The 20276-nt window shown below is 37.1% G+C and overlaps 3 protein-coding genes across 5 annotated transcripts; all 3 read left to right on the top strand.

Annotated features, from left to right (window-relative positions):
• The first annotated feature begins 3735 nt into the window (after positions 1-3735).
• Positions 3736-8308, top strand: LOC141604843 (UMP-CMP kinase 3-like). 2 transcript variants are annotated; one of them, XM_074423387.1, is made up of 10 exons: positions 3736-3934; positions 4668-4709; positions 4959-4995; positions 5916-6033; positions 6383-6539; positions 6653-6733; positions 6996-7103; positions 7239-7298; positions 7468-7520; positions 8036-8308. In XM_074423387.1, exons 2-9 carry the CDS (start codon positions 4680-4682, stop codon positions 7477-7479), a joined length of 603 nt encoding a protein of 200 aa, XP_074279488.1. In that variant the 5' UTR covers positions 3736-3934; positions 4668-4679; the 3' UTR covers positions 7480-7520; positions 8036-8308. The 2 variants fall into 2 exon arrangements, with proteins under 2 accessions (XP_074279488.1, XP_074279487.1); XM_074423386.1 differs by having other exon boundaries at positions 4956-4995.
• Positions 8309-9100: 792 nt separating this feature from the next.
• On the top strand, positions 9101-15185 carry LOC141604842 (uncharacterized). Of its 2 annotated transcripts, XM_074423385.1 has the most exons (10): positions 9112-9630; positions 9818-10410; positions 10455-11635; positions 12259-12381; positions 12486-12525; positions 12626-12708; positions 12963-13040; positions 13159-13212; positions 13339-13473; positions 13602-15185. In XM_074423385.1, the coding sequence occupies exons 3-10, from the start codon at positions 11432-11434 to the stop codon at positions 14898-14900; spliced, it is 2016 nt and encodes a 671-aa protein (XP_074279486.1). In that variant the 5' UTR covers positions 9112-9630; positions 9818-10410; positions 10455-11431; the 3' UTR covers positions 14901-15185. The 2 variants fall into 2 exon arrangements, with proteins under 2 accessions (XP_074279485.1, XP_074279486.1); XM_074423384.1 differs by lacking the exon at positions 9818-10410 and having other exon boundaries at positions 9101-9286; positions 11347-11635.
• Positions 15186-16069: 884 nt separating this feature from the next.
• Positions 16070-19926, top strand: LOC141604841 (transmembrane emp24 domain-containing protein p24delta5-like). Its single transcript, XM_074423382.1, has 4 exons — positions 16070-16444; positions 18782-18985; positions 19105-19181; positions 19484-19926. The coding sequence occupies exons 1-4, from the start codon at positions 16232-16234 to the stop codon at positions 19626-19628; spliced, it is 639 nt and encodes a 212-aa protein (XP_074279483.1). The 5' UTR covers positions 16070-16231; the 3' UTR covers positions 19629-19926.
• The last annotated feature ends 350 nt before the right edge of the window (positions 19927-20276 follow it).

Here is a 20276-nt window from a genome sequence, read left to right as displayed (position 1 = left end):
CAATCAAAAACAACCGGCACTATCAACCCAGGTCTCGGCCAGCGTCACTTTCTTTTCCACATCGGATGCCCTTTACACATCCATGTGAAGGGGGGATATGGTACGGCCTAAGCAGAACCAAGCCGAGGTAGAAGAAGCCGGGGCAGAACAATTTTGTCTTACGCAGAATATACGCTCAACACACATCGGAGCCCATACCACGGCATAGACTACGCTGGGGGCAAATTGATGGGGCATATTCTGCACCCGCTGACCGAGTCAACATATTGAGCAAGGTCAAAGATATCCACAGCAAGTCAACGACTTAGACAGCCTAACCGACGCAGCCTGTCGGCATGTCTCTTGTGCCTCGGCTAGGACAACTAGCCAGCCGGGGCACACATCCGCGAACTCTTATCCAAGACCCCTCGACGGCGAGTCAACAGGGCCCGCCGACCTGCCATGGGTCCCTCGGCCGAGGGTAGATCAGTCTTTCCACCTGCTAGCCACTTGGCCACTTGGCCACTACGTGACAAAGGGTGAAAGTCTATAAATACTCCTCAACTCTCATTGAGGAAAGGATCCACAATTTAACCTAAGAATCACTATTCATCTGGTAATATCTTCCTTATCTCTCTACAAAATATACTTCGCCAAGTAACAACAACTTATCTCTTTAAGTTTACTGACTTGAGCGTCGGAGTGAGTTCGCTCGGTCCAAAGCCGAGCCCTTAGTTTGTTCGTTGTTTCAGGAGACCGAGAGGAGGATTCAACCAAGGACGTCATTCTACAAGCACGGGTGGTAACAAATAACTGCTCTGGAATTACACCCGGAACATTTAGAATTGTTACTGTTATCTGCAAATTAAATGATCAAACCGCCTTTACTCACTAATAAGTTTGTATTTACATCCGGTTTTACAATTTCATTAGTGTAAAACTTCCTTACACGAGACTTACTCCGTATATGTATATATAAAACTTTTACCCAACTCATTTTCATATAACCCAATTTAAAAACCACATATATGATATACACCTTGTATTGTTTTAAACTCTTTTTTTAATAGAGGCAAATTCAACCCATTTGCTTTCATCGAACCCCAATTTTATCTAATAACTTATCAAATAAATTCCACACAATGATGTTAAAGTTAACCCTAGCTCCTCCTTAGACTCCCTCATAGTTCAATAGTCTAATATCTCCCTGACTCACTACCACCGTCACCTCCATCATCTCTCCAACTCCCCTCAAATATTAAATAAAAATGAAAAACCTTCTACTCTCAATTTCATCTTATATCCTCATTCTCACTTGGAGGCCTCTCTCTAATCCCTTCAATTTCCGATTGAAAAATCTCTCGCATCAAATATGTCCTCAAAATTTACTTCACACCTCATATGACGACATTTGTAGTCAATTATCGAAATTATATGTATGATACAAAAAGATCGATCTTTATGTATTTTCGACTATTGATTTCTTTAAAATTGATTTCTTTTTCTTCCATGTAGTATTGTTATTTTCTTTTTTGAACAGTATTTCATTACTTTTCCTTTTTTTTTTTCGTTTTTTTTACTATTCTTCAATTATTATGAATAATTATGATGTCTTTCAGACATTTTTTTTAAAAAGTTATTTAAATATTGTTGTCTTTAATTATTTCTGTTTTTTAAGTATTTTTCCATATGCTCATCTCATGCAAATTTAAAGGATTTGACTTTTAACATTAAAGCTAATTAAAGTGAATAATCGGAAGAACTTCATGTAAGTATGATAGATCCGAAACTTATATTTCCTCCTTTTTATATTTCTTCGCATTTATTTTAAAGTTTATATTTTTTCGATTTGGAACGGTAACTTTTTCAAATCTACTTGTATTATACTGGTTATGTTATATTTAGTTCTTTTTATATTTGCTTCCATTTATATTAAAATTTATATATTTTCAATTTTTAAAAAAACTCTCTTACGGAGTAATCTATTTTCTGCGAATTTTTTTTGATCTGCCTCTACTATATTGTTTATGTTTACGAAAATTTAAAAAATGCCATATCAATATATTTTGTTGTTAAAATGTTCAGAACTAATATACTTTGTATTTGTGATGTTGAAATATAATAGTCATACTGATTTTTTTTTTTTGATTTACAGAATGAATTTAACTACTAATTTCGGATGATTAATCAATATGCATTGTTTACATTTTATTTGTCCAGGTTAGAAGTAGGAGGACGATTATTTGAAAATTTTATTAATTTTTCGTAATTGTAATTTATTAATGTTAATTGTATAATGTATGATTTTGTGTAAATGTAATCGTAATTAAATAAGATTAAGATGGTAAAGAAGAAGGTAATTAATTATGTAAAGATCATGGCGGTCCCCACGTAAGTAAAAAAAAGAATTTTTTTTTGTACCAGCCAATAGAAATCCTTTAAAAAACCCATCTTTTATACTATGTACTATATAGATATTATTAGTCTTATTCATCTTATGATCGACAATCAATATAAGACTATTAATCATTTAATCTTATTCATCGTGGAGGATCAATTATCAACTTCACAAAATCTCATTGAAGACGGGCGATATCCGTCACAAGCTTGTGACGGATACCGTTTCCTCTCACAAAATGCTTATTGAAAGGTGAGTGAGAAGCACATAGGGGGTGTCCCACCTTGTCCCCTCTCCCTTTTTGTGAGAGGTCACAGGCTTGTGACTGGATTAGCCCGACACAAGCAAGACTAGATGTATCAACTTATACACATATTTTCAACCTTATATATAGTTTCTTAAAAAAAAGTAAAAAAATTGAGAGATTATATAAGTTTCACGAAACCTTACAAACAAGATATTCAATCAGGACAAACAAAACCAACTTCAATTTAGGTAAATTTAACTACATTTTATCCACATCAAGTTCGAGTAGAACGTCTTTCAACAAAATTTGGATTGCATATATTGGGCAGTTCAAGTTCTGATCATAGTTGAGTTTCTTAGCCTGGGTACATTATATTGTAGGTCAGTTTCACGTCATTAACTGAATTAATTTAGGTCATCTTCAACTTAATATGAAATCATCGTAGAATTTATTGGTTTGGTACCAACTAGATTCAGTCAATAAAGTTAGGGAGCTCTAAATTTGCTAACACTTATCAAATGTCATTTAATGTCCATATATACATCACACATTCACACTAGATAGATATCACGTTTAAAGAGTCCTTGGTGATGGAATGGTAGACCCACGAGGCTCAAAATCTTGTGCTAAAGACTATGGAGGTTTGAGTACTTTTCAAGGCACAATATCGAGAATGGTCATTGAACTCCAACATCTCGAGTTGTTACTAATATACATACCCGAGATTTTGGAATTAGAATAAGTTCAACAACAAATCACAAAAAAATGACGATCTTCTCTATCTTAATGAGGAGGGAGTTCGCTTTGAAATCATTCGCCTTCAATATGCGTTGTCAAAAGTTGGACAAGGGCAATTTATAGAATAAAAACTTCCGGAAAAAGCTCTACTCATAATGTAACTCAACCGATAAATTATATATTCTGTTTTAGGAATTAAGTACTAACATAAAATAAACCCAAAAGGTCAATCAATAGCTTAATAGGATACAACGATAGGAAACGAATGTGAGATAAAGAATTTGACCCATCCTTACAAAAGAAAAAAATACATATACCCGTTTGAAGTCTGAACCTACAACAAAAAAAGTGTCCATTTAAAATAAGAATTTGCGAATAAAGTAAGTCCTACGTTACAAAAAAATCAGCGGGTATTAGAAGCATTCAATGTGTTCCCTTTCCACCCAACTATAAATTGTTTTGATCACAAACAACCTCTACAATTCAATTCTCTTCTCTATTTGTCAAATTGTCAACTTTAATTCCTTCAATTTCACCTCAATCATCTGCCGACACTTCCATTTCCTTCGCCGGTAATCTATCCCGCCATTTTCTCCTCTTTTTAATTAAAAATCCCTCTTTTTTATATATTTATTTTTTGTAATAAGCTCATTGTTCAAAGTTTTGTGATTGAATTTCTGTTGATCACATGTTAGATCTGTTTATTGTGAGTGTAATTAACCATTTTTTGTATAGATCTGATTAATTTTCATTGTTCTGGTGTAATGTGAAATCAAAGATATGAGATTTTTATAATTTGCATGGAAAATTATTTGGACTAGCTATATTGTTTGTGATCACATAGAAGATAGTTAATATTTCGTCTGTTTCATTTGATTGTATACGTTTTTCAAAATTCCGTCACATATAATGTGGTGGATGCCAAAAATGCTGTATTTTGTGCTCCCTAGAAGCCGGCATTGGTGGGATTTAGAATGGGTTAGTGTTATACAAGAATGATCATGTCGAATTTCGATGTGAATTTATTGTATTATTGTGACATTTTAGTAATAATAATATGATCACATTGTACAAAACCATTGAAGATCCGCTTGTTAATGTTGCGTTATTTCCCTTTGTATATGGGATTATGATCACATTATACATAGGCATTGAAGATCTGCTTGTTAATGTTGCGTTTTTCGCTTTGTGTAAGGGATTATGATCACATTATACATAGGCATTGAAGATCTGCTTGTTAATGTTGCGTTTTTCGCTTTGTATGAGGGACTGATATTAGATCTGATGTTTTTTTTATTGATACAGTAAAACTTGAACATGGGATCTGTTACTGAAACCCCGACCACAGTGAGTTTTTTTTTTTTTCGTTTTGTTTTGTTGTTGCTTTCATGTGATTGTCGCAAGTTAATTTAGAGTTAGCTCAAGGAGCTCTCTTACCTCAGCCATGAAGTTGGGGGTTCGATTCTCACCTAGCGACATAGTGCGCTCATTTGAACCAAAAAAAAAAAGTTAATTTAGGTGTTGTTAATCGGAATGATGTTGCATAATTATGTTTCTGCTGTGTATTTTTTCGTAACAAGTGTCTTTATGTAGCAGGAAGCCGGAAAGAAGGTCACAGTCATTTTTGTTTTGGGTGAGTTCTCTACATTCATGCCGAACAAGTAATTCTGATAAATTAGATGTACTGCATGTCTGAATTGCATTGAAGAGGTTAAATTTGTAATTTTTAAGTGCAAAATGCGTGTTTTGAGGGTGAAAATGACTAGCTAGAATTCGCAGGTCACAGTCTAGGAGTGAAATGGGTTCAGTCAATTTTAAAAATGAGAAGCTGAATTTGGATTGAGATTTTGAGGTGAATTTCTTTTGAAATGAGAAATTCAAGAGTATTTTAATCATGTCCACCTCTCCAAATTACAAAGAAGTCTATAATCAAATATACTCCCTCCAATTTTGTTTTATCTTCCCGTTTGTTTTCACGGTTTTCAATGCTTTACTTTGACCATGTTTCTGGTGCATTTGTATGTGTTAATTTGTCGTTGAAAATTTGTGAGAATTTTAAATGGTAAATGTAAATAAATTGGAAACATGATGGGGTGAAGGACTCACTGAATTTCTTTTTTCCCTATTATGTTTCCCTCTCATGAGACCTACTGATTCATTATACGGAGTAGTTTTTAAGATATTGAAGGTCAAAATATCAAAATCCTGACCAAAAAGTCAAATGGGAAGAAAATTAAAACTTGGTGGGAGTATGAGATATCTAAGTCTACCTTTAACAATCACCACAATCTTTGAGTAACCATTTGCCAGTCATCAATTTTGACAAGAATCTCTGATGCAACATTTCAACAGTTTAGCTGACTAATTGTGTTGAATATTATGTGCCGGGCCCACTGTTTTTTTTTCTCTCATTCTTTTGCTGTTTGCTTTCCATACCTTAATTTTAGGAAGCTAATTGTTTGCTAGTAATTTCATAGACCCTGTGGTGGATCCCAATTAGCGCACATTTAGTTGCGCAGTAAAATGGCTAATGCATTGAACTTCTCTGATCAGGTGGCCCTGGCAGTGGAAAAGGGACCCAGTGTGCCAACATCGTCCAAAATTTTGGATACACACATCTCAGTGCTGGTGATCTTTTACGAGCAGAGATTAAATCTGGGTCTGAGAATGGGTAAGCTCTAACAAAAATTGCACATTGCTCTATTCATGAAATGTCAATACGAAGTATTAATTTTCTGTACTAGTTGGAGCTGAGGCTAAAAAATATTAAGATTGGCATACTTGATAGACCGACCACACTCTTCCTTGCCGCTTACGTAGTAATAGGTCTTAATATAATTAAGTGCTCGAGTTTGCTTTCGCTCATGGAAGTTATATTTTTCCCAAACGTGATTGTTTATATTCACATGTTAATGGTTGCGTTTGTGGAGACTATCTTTATTTTCGTCAGTTTGAGGATCTCCAGCTTCTCCTTCCAGACACATTCGGTTCAAATTGCTAACACATTGTTTTGTTTCCAGAAATATGATTCAGGACATGATCAAGGAAGGGAAAATTGTTCCAGCAGAGGTAACTATTAAGCTTCTCCAAAAAGCTATTCAGGAAAGTGACAATGAAAAGTTTCTGATTGATGGCTTTCCTCGTAACGAGGAGAACCGTGCAGCATTTGAATCTATTGTAAGCTTTCTAGATAAACCCTATTGTGTTGTCTTCTTATTCATTGGTAGTTTGGTACTATGCTTGTGACATTTATAATTGTCTGATTTCATTCTGGTTCTGTATTTTTACAGACAGGCATATTTCCAGAAATTGTTCTATTTTTCGATTGTTCTGAGGAAGAAATGGAGAAGCGCCTGCTGAGTAGAAACCAAGTAAGACTTGCTTTATGCCCTAATTCTCGAACGAAAAATCCCTGCAATACTTTTTGCAATACCATCCCATCAATGAACTAATTGTCCATGAATACATTTAATTCAATGCATATTGATCATATGACTCTCAATTTTGCATGTGAGACAACCTCACAAAAGACTAGCTGATTTACTTCTCCTTACATGATTATTTTAGCATTTGCTTTCTCCGTGGCTTTATCTAGTGTCTCTCTTATTTCTAACTACATTTATGGCGATGAAGGGGCGTGAAGATGACAATATTGAAACCATAAGGAAGCGTTTCAAGGTGTATCTTGAATCTAGTCTCCCAGTTATTGAGCACTATAACAAGCTAGGAAAAGTGCGCAAGGTAACTTTTCATCTATGCCTCCTTTTACTTCCCTCTTTCTTTTACCTTTATTTTTTTCACTCAGGCATTGTTTTATTTCTGTAATATTAACTTAAAGCTTATTTTCTTAATCTTGACTCTCTTTTCTATTCCTAGATTGATGCTGCAAAGCCTGTAGATGCTGTATTTGAGGATGTGAAAGCCGCGTTTGAGAAGGTATGCGATTTCCTCTAGTTTGAATACGGAATGGTATTTTTTGGTCATAAACTGAATCAGGCCACTGTCATGGCATGTTGCTTTCCATTTTCTCCAGCTTATGTACTGAAACTTTTGTTTCTTTAAATGCAATTTTCGAGCCCTCACTTTCACTGACTGCTTTCTTCAGGTTGCTGCCTAGACGTCCATAAGCTTCGTAAGTCAGACATGTCATAGTTTGAGGTAATTATTGATATGAATCTTTAAGCCGTAGTACTCGAGTTCTTCCCCTATCCTGTTTTCATATTCATCACAAGGCACGAAAAAACACTCTTCGGACCCCCTTTTCATGTTTATTTATGGCACCCTCAAAATTTAGATCTTGAAGTTTATTCATGGACGGAGATACTAGTCTTTCTTAGTTTGTTTAAGTTGATGACCTATCACTTGTTTGGTTGTTCCCCTACCGGTCCACAGTTCTATCGAGTGTGGGAATAAGGTTATAAAAAATATAATAGCGAACCTTGGTTCCTTGGTGGCACTTGAAATTCCGTTAAATTCAAGCAACATACACGTAAACTCTTGTCTTCCAAATGAAAGATTCAAGTGTTTGTTGATAAGTAAATATCATGATTCTTGTATAGTATGATGATGATACTTGTACGCTGCTCGGAGTTCCAATTCCCAGGTTGTGACTTGTGAGTCGAAGATGACTCGTCCGAATAACTTGTTAATAACTAAATTCTGATTTAATGCAGGAGTGTCTGCATTTACAAGGAAGCTATTGTTGTACCATACTACTATTGTTTGTGGAATTTCATACTCTATCAATACAAATTACCTATATCAGATTTCAAGATGCTTCACTACCGCCAGCATCGATTAGTTTAGACGAATTTTGGTACCATTATTAGTACTTGGTTTAAAGGAGGTTTTGCTCCTCTAAATGACTAAATGTATTGTTGTTGTTCAGAGATATACTTATTATTTGATGAACCATGGTTAGTAATAATACAAGGTTCTTATTTTCCTTGAAATGTGACAAGAGTGCTCTGTTTCGTTTTTGTGCAAGTTTCATCGCGTGGTCAAAACAGTAAAAGATTACTGCGTACACATGTTTTTTTCTTGGACATTTACAATTTAGGGAATGAGATTCGAACTTGAAACGTCACGCCCATAATATCTCCATCCTTAATTGCTAGGCTAAGATGTCTTGGTCTAGCAATATGCCAATATCGCAAATGTTAAATGTATCAACATGTGAAACCTGGTCACAAAAAATACAAATTCCTATTTAAGACGAACATATCCTCATTATAGCTGGTAAGCCTGACCCGGTCCGAGTGATGACTGAACTCGACCTGATAGAACCCAATAATGTTGCAAACCGAAACTGATCCCCAGCTGTAACCCGACACAACCTGATGGTCAGTGATCCAAACCCGACCTGATCCGATATGAACATGATTCGATATTAACCGATTAAATAGATGACCCGACAATTATTAAGTTTAATATTGATCAAAATGAAAGTGTGATATTAGTGTTTAGTTTGATAGGTTTGACTTAATAATGACGTAATTAAACCAAATAATAGTTGAAAACTAAACTTAATGGTGAAAAATTGAAGTAATGCGATAAAACTTGACCCAACCCAAACTCCTCCCGACTCAATATATCATTTGACTCGAAATGACTCGACTGGAATCCGATTAGTCTCGAAAGGATAGGCTGACCCGATATGACCTGAATCCAATATAACTGATTGACTGGTCCTACCTAACCTGACCCAAACCTAACCCAACTGGCCCAATTGCCACCTCCGTCACCAACTGCTAAAACAAATAACACGACATACTTCCACAAACACTAGCTATCTTACTAGCTTCCTTCTCTCGACCCGACCAGATCTTTCCCGGAACTACGCTGAACACGACATCGCCGGAAATTGACAGAAAACGCTTGAAATCGACGTAATTGGACCTGACTTCCTATTATTTGAATATTAGGTATGTAATTTTTAATTAATTGAAGTGGTATGGTTTAATGTTTCAATTAATTAAAGTGTTAATTTTAGGGTTTATCTTTGTTTTCAATTAATTATATTTTGTTAGGGTTTATGGTTATTTTCGATTAATTGAAGTGTTGATGTTAGGAAGTACGATCGGTTAATTGAATTGTTGATTGTAAATGTTTTACATTTCACAAAATTAGTTCAACTTAGCATTTGGGAAGATCCTTAGGCGGAGGTTTAAAGCAGAATGGTAGTCGGTATGAAGTATCCTAGGTTCGGTCCGAATTCAACTACAAATGTTGTTTTGATTGCTCATCCTGTGTTCAATTCCAAATGGCAGTGAAAAAACCATACACCTGAATAATGTACTCCCTCTGTCCCGGTTAATTGTTGTCCGGGAAAGAGGAGGGGACCAATTACTAAATGACAAGTGACCTAAAATTTGAGCGTGAATGATCAAATTGCTCATCAAGTTCATTCTTAAAAGAAAGGACAACAATTGACTGAGACACCCAAAATGGAATAGGACAACAAATGACCGGGACAGAGGGAGTATACAATTATATGAATCGTCGTGGAGTACCAATCCGTGTTACTATCCTTAAGTTGGAATCGAGTATTGCATTTTAACGGATATAGTTATAACTTTTACGGAGTATTATATTGTAAGTTGCACCACCACTATTTCTTGAACGTGATCATGGAGAGTTTTGTGTAAGGGGTTTTTGAATCATGCAGTTCTTGGATTATTGGATTATCCGCTCTAAAACGGATAGCAATCCAACCTGCAGTAGGGACAGTAGCAGTATTCCTCTAAGGTGGATCAACCAAGTTAAACATAGCCGAGTCCTTAGTTACCAACCCCAGTCCCGACGACAAACAGGTTATGACCATGTAAGTGAAACGGGTGAGAGCTCATTATCATCAAATTTGTGTCTTGAAGAACCAACTCCACCGTTGAGTTAAACTTCATCTTGATCACCCTTGTTCCATGCACACTAGTCCTTAGACAAGCATTAAGTGGCGCACCAGTGTAGTTAGCAATTTAGCATTCCATTTTTCTCAGTTTTTGAAACTATAGACTTCAATCTAAGTCTGTGACATAGTGACATTTCAAGAGTCTCACAAAACTGTCTGGAAAACAAGGACAAAATAGGCTTTAGTAGAAACTAAAAAAACTAAGGTAAAAGGATCTAGTTAAAATTGCACACTATATTCATGGTGCATGACTGCATGGCATTAACTCTCCCTACGTGACATTGCATTCATTTCTTACTGTGCATACCCCCTGCTAATTCCAAGCTCTAGTTTGACACGTACATTACTACATTCCCCTCCTACCCTTTCTCCTTTATTTATTACCTTAGGATGGCTCTTTTAGGAAGAGCCAGTTTTTTTTATAGGACCATTCTACGGCATACAACTGCTCCATGAAACTTTTGTAAGTGAGTGATACCAATAGATGAGAATCTCATATGCTAGTTATAAAGTTGTTGTGCATCGTATAATAGTCTTACATGAGAATCTATGTTATTTGAAATGCTCTTATTCTCCTTGTATATATTCACAATCTTTTAATTTGGACTAATTTAGCGTATATAAATTACATTTCTTTCTCAAATTCAAAACTGGTAATATAACACAGCGATCAGAGTGCCAACAAGCCATGGTGTGTCTCTTTTTGGATATTAACTTGATGGGTTAGAAACAAAATAACAATGTTTCTTCATCTCATCTCTTAACACGCGCCTGAGCAACTTGTTTGAGGCATTCGTCGAAAGCTCAGAGACACATTTCACTAAGCTCACCTGCCATTAACTAGTTGGATAAGTCTTTATCCAGTATCCATTTGACTGCAACTTGAGGATTGATGAATCCCTCTTGCTTGAATGCAAACCTATGATATTCAAGGCTCACACACACACACACACACACACACACACATGTACTCATTCTATGGTCTTACTCATCTCGGTTGGTCATCCTCTTAGTTACTTGTGTAATCTAGACACCACTTTGTTATTCGCAATGCCAGTCTCTTCTTAATCTGTGCAGATCAACTAGTAGAATCTTGACGACACTCACTTTCAAAGTTTAGAGTCAAAGTTTAACTCAAGTTCAAATCTGTCACTCGGGCAAGATGTCTGTGTTGAAGGGGAAAGTGGGTTTTGTTATACCCAAAAACAAGTTTTCTGGTTCACTTGTCCCCATCTTCAAAAAGTCTGACAACAACGATGCTGCTACTCAACAAACTAACAAGGACCGCCATCAAAGGAAGACTAGATGGGGTGCTGATCTCACGCAGGATACTACAGTCAAACGGGGTCGAGCTCTAGCTTATCAGGTATTCATCTCTTTTCTTCATTTCTAGCTTATCAGGTTACTACAGTTGCTGCTTTAGATATTAGACTCCAAAAACAATTTCAAATTCAAACATCTATAATTCTTATGCTTCTTTCTGTATTCCAAATTTTCTTTTGTTTTGTGCAGTTTGTGTGAACTGCTCTAAAGAACTGGTCTCGTTTCTAATAAACAACATTTCTTTACAAAATATTGAGATGGGGTACAAGGCATTTTAATGTCAGCTTTTTCAAGAGATGGACATGTATGGAAAATTGGAAACAATGCATTCAGATTTTTATTCATGCCTTTTGTTGTTAAGTCCGTCTCTTCCTCGTGACTGCTTGCATGGAAACTTCCCATTCCATGTTGATAAATACTCCAGTAGGTACAATGTGGTAATAAACGGCTCAAATTTGGAATACCTTTAAAATAGTCTACTCGGGCCTAACTGAGACTAACAAGACAACCATCAGTAAATTTGCAATCCTACTTTGTCTGCGTTTCATTCAAATAATGTTTACTAACAGTCAGTCCATAAAGTGAGTCTTTTTAAATCAGCAAAATATTACATTCCAGGTGATTAAGTGATATTACTGCCTGTGTGGTGGTATAAATTTTAAGCAGACTCGAGTGGATCAAATCACAGAACAGCTGAAGTTGGGACTGACAAAAAGTGATGATCAAAACTCAAATTCTGCTAGAGATGTTCCTGACAGTGAGCTCTCAACTATACACATTAAGCTTGAGGTACATATTATAACACCCTAGGATCGATGCTTGTTAGAGGCCATGAATTTTTATTTGTACCAGTCACTTTTTATTAAGAGAACGTACCTACCATTTTGCTATAGAAATTTCAAAGTTTGGAGCTTGAAAGACGGGAAGCTATTGGTACGTTTTCTTATTCACCGTCATCCTTCTTGTGTATATCATCCCTTCTACAGTTTGACCCCCACTCCTTTTCAAGATTTCTAAGTTTGAAATAATACAGGGGAGATACTGAAGCTAAATCCGGGTTACAAGACTCCATCTGATTATGAGCCTGTACTTAGGGAGGCAACAGTTCCACTTCCTGTAAGTTAAAGCTTTCTTGTCTATCTTTTTCGTGTTTGTGGTCTCTAAATTCTAATAGTGCCTCTATGAATGTTTGCTTTTTCCAGTAAGTTAAAGGGTTCTTAACTCTCATATTAAGCAATATGTAGCCACCCCTTCTGCTGCCAGCAATACCCAGCATTCTGTCAAAGATCTACTCTTCCATTTTATATTTTTATGCGAATTATCGATTACAGAAGTTCTTGACGAAATTGTACTCTTTGCTGCCTCTGTAGGTGAAAGCGCACCCTGAGTATAACTTTCTTGGTCTAGTTTATGGCTCCGATGGTGAAACTCAAAAACGAATGGAAAAGGTTTACATGATGGCGTTTGAATGCCTTGGGAGTCAATCTTCTTATTGAATCTGTTTGTTACATATCCTGGCTTGTCTTATACGCTAACTGCTCTTTTTGACATTTTGATTAAATCTAGGAGACTGGAACGAGAATACAAGTTTATGGTACATTAAGAGAGACTGGAAAAAAGGTAACATTCTTTTCTGGCTCTCTACCTTTCTTTTCTACTCTTGTTTTTAATCTGCCACGTCATTGTCAAAAAACGTAACATAAAATAATGGTGCTATTTTTCTCTCGTAAAATTAATGATATGCAGGTGGAAATCACACCATCTGATGGGAGCGACGCTCTTAGAGTTTGTGAGGAGGCTTATGTCCGAATTTCCGCAGACACATATGAGAAAATTGATGCCGCAGCTGATTTAATTGAATTGCTTCTTAACTCAGTGTTGGTGGGTTCTACTCCCATGATCATGTTTGTTATCCTCTGAATGGTTTCAGTTACTTTTTTTTATTCATTGCCTATGCGTTGCATTGCTTAGATTATCTTCGCTTCAGTTTGCTATATATGGCTTCGTAGGTAAAACCTGCAGATCACAAAGCAATAATTTCAGACTCTGGAGATGGTCAGGACATAGCAGCTACTACAGTCAACACTTCCTCGGCAAGCCAGGAAATCATACAACCTCTTACAGGACCCCGAGCGTTCCACCCATACCCAATTTCATGGTTTCCAGCAGGTCAATCTGGCTTGCCTTCAGGAGGTGCACCCGTTCCGAGTTCTGGGCCCTTGTTCAATCATTCATTCCAGCGCCCATCATTTGGGACCGGGCCTCCTGGTCCATATTTTGGTTCGTCTCCCCGAAGCACCACCATGATACCCCCAAGATTGCATTCGCCACCACCAAATATGCAAGGCATGCAATCTCGTGTAGGCCAAACTGGCGCTCCAAGGAATTTTTCTGCTCCTACATCTCCATTAGGAGGTCATCAGCCAAATAATCAGAATTCACAAAGGATTACAGCTCCACAACTAGCTGAACGACCTCTTGGATGGTCTTCACCTGCTCCTCCATCTGCTTTATCAGGAAGTTCTTCACAATATCCCTCACCTCAAGGGAGACCGTCAGGAACATCATTTGATCCTTCACAAATTCGGTCTTCCTCAGCTGGGCCATTCCAATCATTTACACCACAGATTCAACTAAATTCATCAAGGTCATCTCAGTTTCCCATCCCTCGACCATCTCCATCGCCTGGGTTGCCAACCCCTGGCCATGCATATCAACCAAGCTTCACCCCGTTAAACCACACAGTATCGCCTCTACAAGGCGCCAATGACTTCACTTTCAATCCTCACATACGACAAGGACCTCCATCGCAGTCTCTTCCTGGATCGAGTGTGCACTTTCCATCTCAAAGAGCTAACCAGGTGCAGTTGCCTCCTGCGCCCCAAATGCCATCATTCCGGCCAGCCTTGCAAAGTACAATTCAGCAGCCTGTCAGACAGAGCTTCCCAAGGCCATTGATAGGCAATCAGATGGGCCCATCCTCTGTTGAATTCGGAAATCCAAATCTGAACCCCTACATGGGACAAAGAAACCATGGTCCAGTTCCTCAATTTACGAATGCAACCGGGCCTCCGCCACCTAGAACAGGGCCTACAGCTCAATTTCAGCAAAATCAGAATCGGCATGGAGGGTTTGGTGGGAACCAACATTCAGGCCCATCTGGAAGACCCCAAGTTTATGATCCTTTTCTTCCTTCATCTCTGCCAGCACCACCTGCTCAGCCCCAAGGAGGCAACAATGGAATGGTAAGGAAACAGGAGTCAGACCCTGAATATGAAGACTTGATGGCATCGGTTGGAGTCAAATAAAGTACTATACAGTCAAATAAACATACTGAATTAGCCCTAGAGCGGAATTATTTAAGGCGAATGGAGGAAAAAAGGTTAACAAGTGATTCAATTAGATCATGCCTTAGTGAGCGAGCGTTAGAAGTAGAGGGTGGTTGATTGGTTTATGTTTCTTGTTTGAATGGCGATTGTAGTAGTGAACTTTTTATTTTTATGATTTAAATTAATGTCGCTGGCCTTTGGATTATGCTAATGTTACAGTTGGTAAATTGCATTATGCTCGGTAATTGGTCCGAGTAATGAGTATGACTTCTGGAGTTTGGAAGTGACATTGGCTACATGAAAACCAGAATATGATATCTCAGATTGCTGAATGGGGCCGGAGTTTGATCTAGGTGCTGGTTAGGGAAGAAGCTCTGTTGAGCACAATGTTGTACACATGTTTGCGGAGATCCTTCTCATTAATATACCGTCACACACATTTTGGATTATTCTTGTTAAATAATCCAATTTGTGATCTATTTATGAGACCGACCACAAGGGGGCGAGTAAAAATATTTTAAAACGGGCAATGAGACTATAGACTAGGTAAATGGGTCAATCAGGTCCGGTTAATTCGGGTTAAAGTTGTTCGGGTTTGCGAGAATTTGGGTCGGGTCAGCTTGGGTCGATTGTTATCAAGTTAGTTAGGGATAACATTTAGCAATAGGTCTTGGTATAGACGGGTGGGGCGAACAGACGGGTAAAGACCTCTAATAAAATGGGTAGGAGGGACAAGGTGGGGCACCCCCATGTGCTCCCCACTTTATGACAAATGGGTATTTTGTGAGGGAAAATGATATCCGTCTATACGTATAGACGGATAGTGTCCGTCTATAATGAGAATTTGTGAACATTTAGTATGCGATAATAAATATTCGGTCGGGTTGAATAAGTTCGAATCGCTTTGGATTTGGGTCAAATTCGAATTCTCTATTTGGGTGCGGATTAGGTTGGGTTACGTTGTCCGGGTTGGGTTAGTTTCGCCGGATCTAGACGGGAGTGAGTGAGCACACACGATGAACAAATCCAACTCATGAAACAATCCAACACACAAACATCACTTCCACTTAAACACCAACATGTCAAAACCTAATTGGTTCATTACTCTCCAGCTAGGACAAAACTAACGTGTCTCAACTAAATCCCACGACCAACCCCACGCGCATAAACTCCACTCTCCCAAATCTCCTAAATCTTTTTCTCTCAACTAAATAAATAAATAAAATTGATAATAATAAAACTCAAACTCCCTTAAAATCAGAAAAAAAAAGAGAAAAAATTCAGAGAAAATCTAGGAAAAACCCAAAAACATGGGGGTAGAAAAATTAAGGGTATGGTGTATATTTGTTGTAATTATGATTAGTTGTTGTAGATTACTTGTAACAGAAGCAATATGGATGAATCTACCTGCTGATGGATCAACAAAGTGTGTATCTGAAGAGATCCAAAATAATGTTGTTGTTCTTGGTGATTATGTTGTTATTGATGAACAAGGTCATTCTGTTCCTTCTGTTTCTACTAAGGTTTGATTTTTTTGAAGTTTTTAGATTGATTAATTTCAAAGTTTTGATTTTTTTTATTGGTTTTTGGGTTTGCTTGATTGATTTGAGGTTTAGGGTTTGTTGGAAATTTGATGTTTTTACATTAAATTATGTGAATTTGTTAACTTGGAATTATGTAAGATTGTGAAGTTTTGATTTCTTTTTTGGGTTGTTTGTTTCAAAGTTTTGATCTTTTGTGATTTTTTGATTGAATTTTTGGTATTGTTTGTTTGATTTGTGATTTGGGGTTTTTGGGTTTGCTGGAAGTTTGATGTTTTTGCATGAAGTTCTGTGAATTTGTTATCTTGAAATTATGTAAAATTGTAAAGTTTTGATTTGTTTGATTCAAAGTTTCGATCTTTTGGGTTTGTTTGCTTGATTTGAGATTTTGGGTTTTTGGGTTTGATTGGAAAATTGATGCTTTTGCATGAAATTATGTAATGTTGTTATATCAGGGCCGTGTGTCAGTGCTGCAGCCGATGTTTAAAACTATTGTCTGGAGTGTTGAGTAGATTGTGGGTCGAAAGAAGTTAGACTGAGCTTATAAAACTGTGAGCTGTAATCCGGGATTGTTTGTGTGAATTTCAGGTGGTTGATATTGAGTGATCAGTAGGGTTAATTGATTCAATTGTTGGGGGATTAGTGAATTTCGGCGTTGTGAGTTTTCTAGCTGGGTCAGATTGTATTAGCATTGTGAAAGAGAGTGCATGTGCTGTGAAGTGTGAAGGACATAACATTATAATGTACGAGTATGGCGGATGGCGCCAAAGATGTTTGCTGAAAATTTCGATTGTTTAAGGCAAACGTATATTAAATTATTAAGTGAATAAGCGTGTCTTGTGGCTTTTAGCTATCCCTGTAGATGACTCCTTTACCTTTAGATTAACAGGATCCTCACAGTTGATATAATTGTCCGGCACAGGCCTAAACCTATCCTTGTCTTGTTAGTGTGTTGTTTTTCTTATCAGAAAATCTGTTGATGATAATGGTTGTTCATGGTCATGAACTGATAATATGTATTAGGAATTAGGTGTAAAAAAGTTAGGCTTGCTATTGATGCCACGGTGAATGTAAACATACGGTATTGGAACTAGGATCAGTTGTTAGAGCCTTGGAGTGTGTGGGGGGTTTGGCTAAAGTATATATTGAAATTTCCAAGAGGTAAATTAGAAATGTGGAAGAAAAACATACAAAAAAACGAAAAACTTAAACTGAAAAATTTCGTATTTTTTGTTATCCCCCTTTGCTATTGCGAAGTCAGATGCTGAAAGTTTCGATTTTTGTAAGGTGGGGGTATATTTAGGGCTTGTTTGGAACTTTGGACAGGAAGGGAAGGGAGATTTGGAGGGAGAACTCTCTACTCTCCTCCTCCATTCTCTCTCGCCTCCCTTTCTTTCTTTTATCATCCAAAGAAGGCCGTAGTGGATAATTGAGTCCTGTGACTTTTTAGCTATGCCGGTAGAAGACTTCATTGACCATTGCGTTTAGATTAATAGGGTTCTCACCGTTGGCAATAATGGTTTCCACAAGTCCAAATTTTTCCTCTTCTGTTGAGGTGCAGCTTCTGCTTGGAAAATATGTTGATGTTATCGGTAGTTCATGGTCATAGACTAAGACTCTAAGAGTACAGATTAGTAAATAGGCAACTTAAAATTTATGCATTTTTTCTCCCTTGTTTCATAATAACTGACTAAGGAGTATATGGTAATATTTGAATTTCAGATGGTTCACAATCTCATATAGTTGAAGTTAGTTGTGAATTAGACACAATCATGACTGATGCATGGTTCATTGTTCGGTCAACAGATCTCAAACTGATCGTCTGTGCTGAAACGCAGTCCGTTTTAACTAGGTTACCGGGGTTCTTTCTATTTTAATATTAGTAACATTCTGCGAAATCGAACCAGTTCACAGAACCGTGCAACATGTGTTAGATACATGGTTACCAGATTCTCTATGAATACGTCCTTACCAATTCGCGATTCGCTCTTAAAGAATGTGCGTTATATGTATTTTCAGTAAGCAACATGATAGAATTCGCTTTTAACAATTCGCGATTCGTAGGGTACCGACTACCGAGCGAATTCGGTAACCATGGTTAGAAATATGTTCATGCTACTTTAAACTTGAGTTTTGATCCACTTGCTATAAATTTATATGCACCGTAGAAACGTCTCATGTCAATAGGACTTTCTGTGGAGAAATACACTTATCACTCTTAATCTCTTGCTCCTTTTCTTGTGACTTGGAAAATGATGCGGGGTAGTCCTTTTTGACTGAGAAAAATAAGCTTCTTGTGTATTGTTTTCATCTTTGCAGGTGACGTCTCCATATGGGAACACACTCTTCCACCAAGAGAACACAACTCATGGCCAATTTGCGTTTACGACAAATGAAATTGGTAGCTATGTGGCCTGCTTCTGGGTGGCTAATAATCATCAATCTGCAACACTCAATATTGACTGGAAAATTGGTATTGCTGCCAAGGACTGGGACTCTGTTGCGAAAAAAGAGAAAATTGAGGTAATTTATTACCTGTTAATGGATGTTGCTTCTTCTGATAATCTACCCCCTTTTTCACTGTTTGGTCGGAGAGGTCACGATCCTTCAGTTTTCACTATTATTTGTTTTGGTGTTTGTAGGGTGTTGAACTTGAGCTAAGAAAACTCGAAGGAGCAGTGGAATCTATTCACGAGAATTTACTTTATTTGAAGACCAGGTTAACGTCTTTATCTCTTTTAGCTTCTAATGCAGTTTTACGCTCCATCTATTTTGGTTCTCGTCATTGAGTCACTTGTGTTCTTGCTGGTGGCAATTGTGAGTTACATTGGTGATGCTACTATGTCCATCTGACATAACATGTCGACTAATTAAAATGAATAAATAGCCTCTGACCCGATTAAATAAATTACCATTAAGACGAAAAAAGAATACAATTACTGTTCCTGTTGCAATAAGATGGCCATCATAATGTCACTTTTTTGTGGAAAATGTTGTTGAACTATTGAGTGTTTTGAACAGGGAAGCGGAAATGAGGGAAGTGAGTGAAAAAACCAATGCTAGAGTTGCATGGCTTAGTATTATGTCCATCGGGATTGGTATCTCGGCTTCAATCTTCCAATTATGGCATCTCAAGCGATATTTTCAGAAGAAGAAACTTATTTAAGTCTCGTTCTTCATCACTCTTAAGGAAGAATCCCAAGGGACCCAAAGAAGATCGACAATCAGAAGGGAAACGGGGCAGCTGATTTATGTTGAATTGTCGATAGTTCATTGTAGTATTAGCGTTTTCATTGTACACCGTACTCCACAAGCTAGTTCCATCAGGCGCCAGAGTATATCTCCCTTTTTTCTATGAATTGGGAACTTCTTATAGTTTACACTTTACACCCTTAATTTTGTTCAGTTTATAACGCTGTATTAGCATTAGACCGTCTACATCCATGATCCATTTCGACTGTCAACCCACTTTCATTGGTCATTTCTTACCCTTCCGGCTCAACAAATCATCAATGTACTCTTGCGGCCCAGCATTCCTCAATTTATGCTCGCCCTGGGTTCGGAAATTCACATATGATTTCAGAAGCGATTTTTCTAATCATTGTTTACGTTCTAAGCGATATAATGATACAAGATTATTAAAAAATAAACACCGTAAATTTGAGTGTATTATGTTTTTTTTTTTTTTTTTTTTTTTGACAGCTGTAAAAAAAGGTATCCTACACACTACAAACCCGACTCTGAGAGTCGGGTTTTATTATTACATTATTAGAATACGAAATTAAACTACAAATGGGGTTAACAACCAAACAAG

This window comes from Silene latifolia, chromosome 10, assembly GCF_048544455.1.
Source record: "Silene latifolia isolate original U9 population chromosome 10, ASM4854445v1, whole genome shotgun sequence".
Taxonomy (NCBI): Eukaryota; Viridiplantae; Streptophyta; class Magnoliopsida; order Caryophyllales; family Caryophyllaceae; genus Silene; species Silene latifolia.
This window is presented reverse-complemented; position numbering and strand designations above follow the sequence as displayed.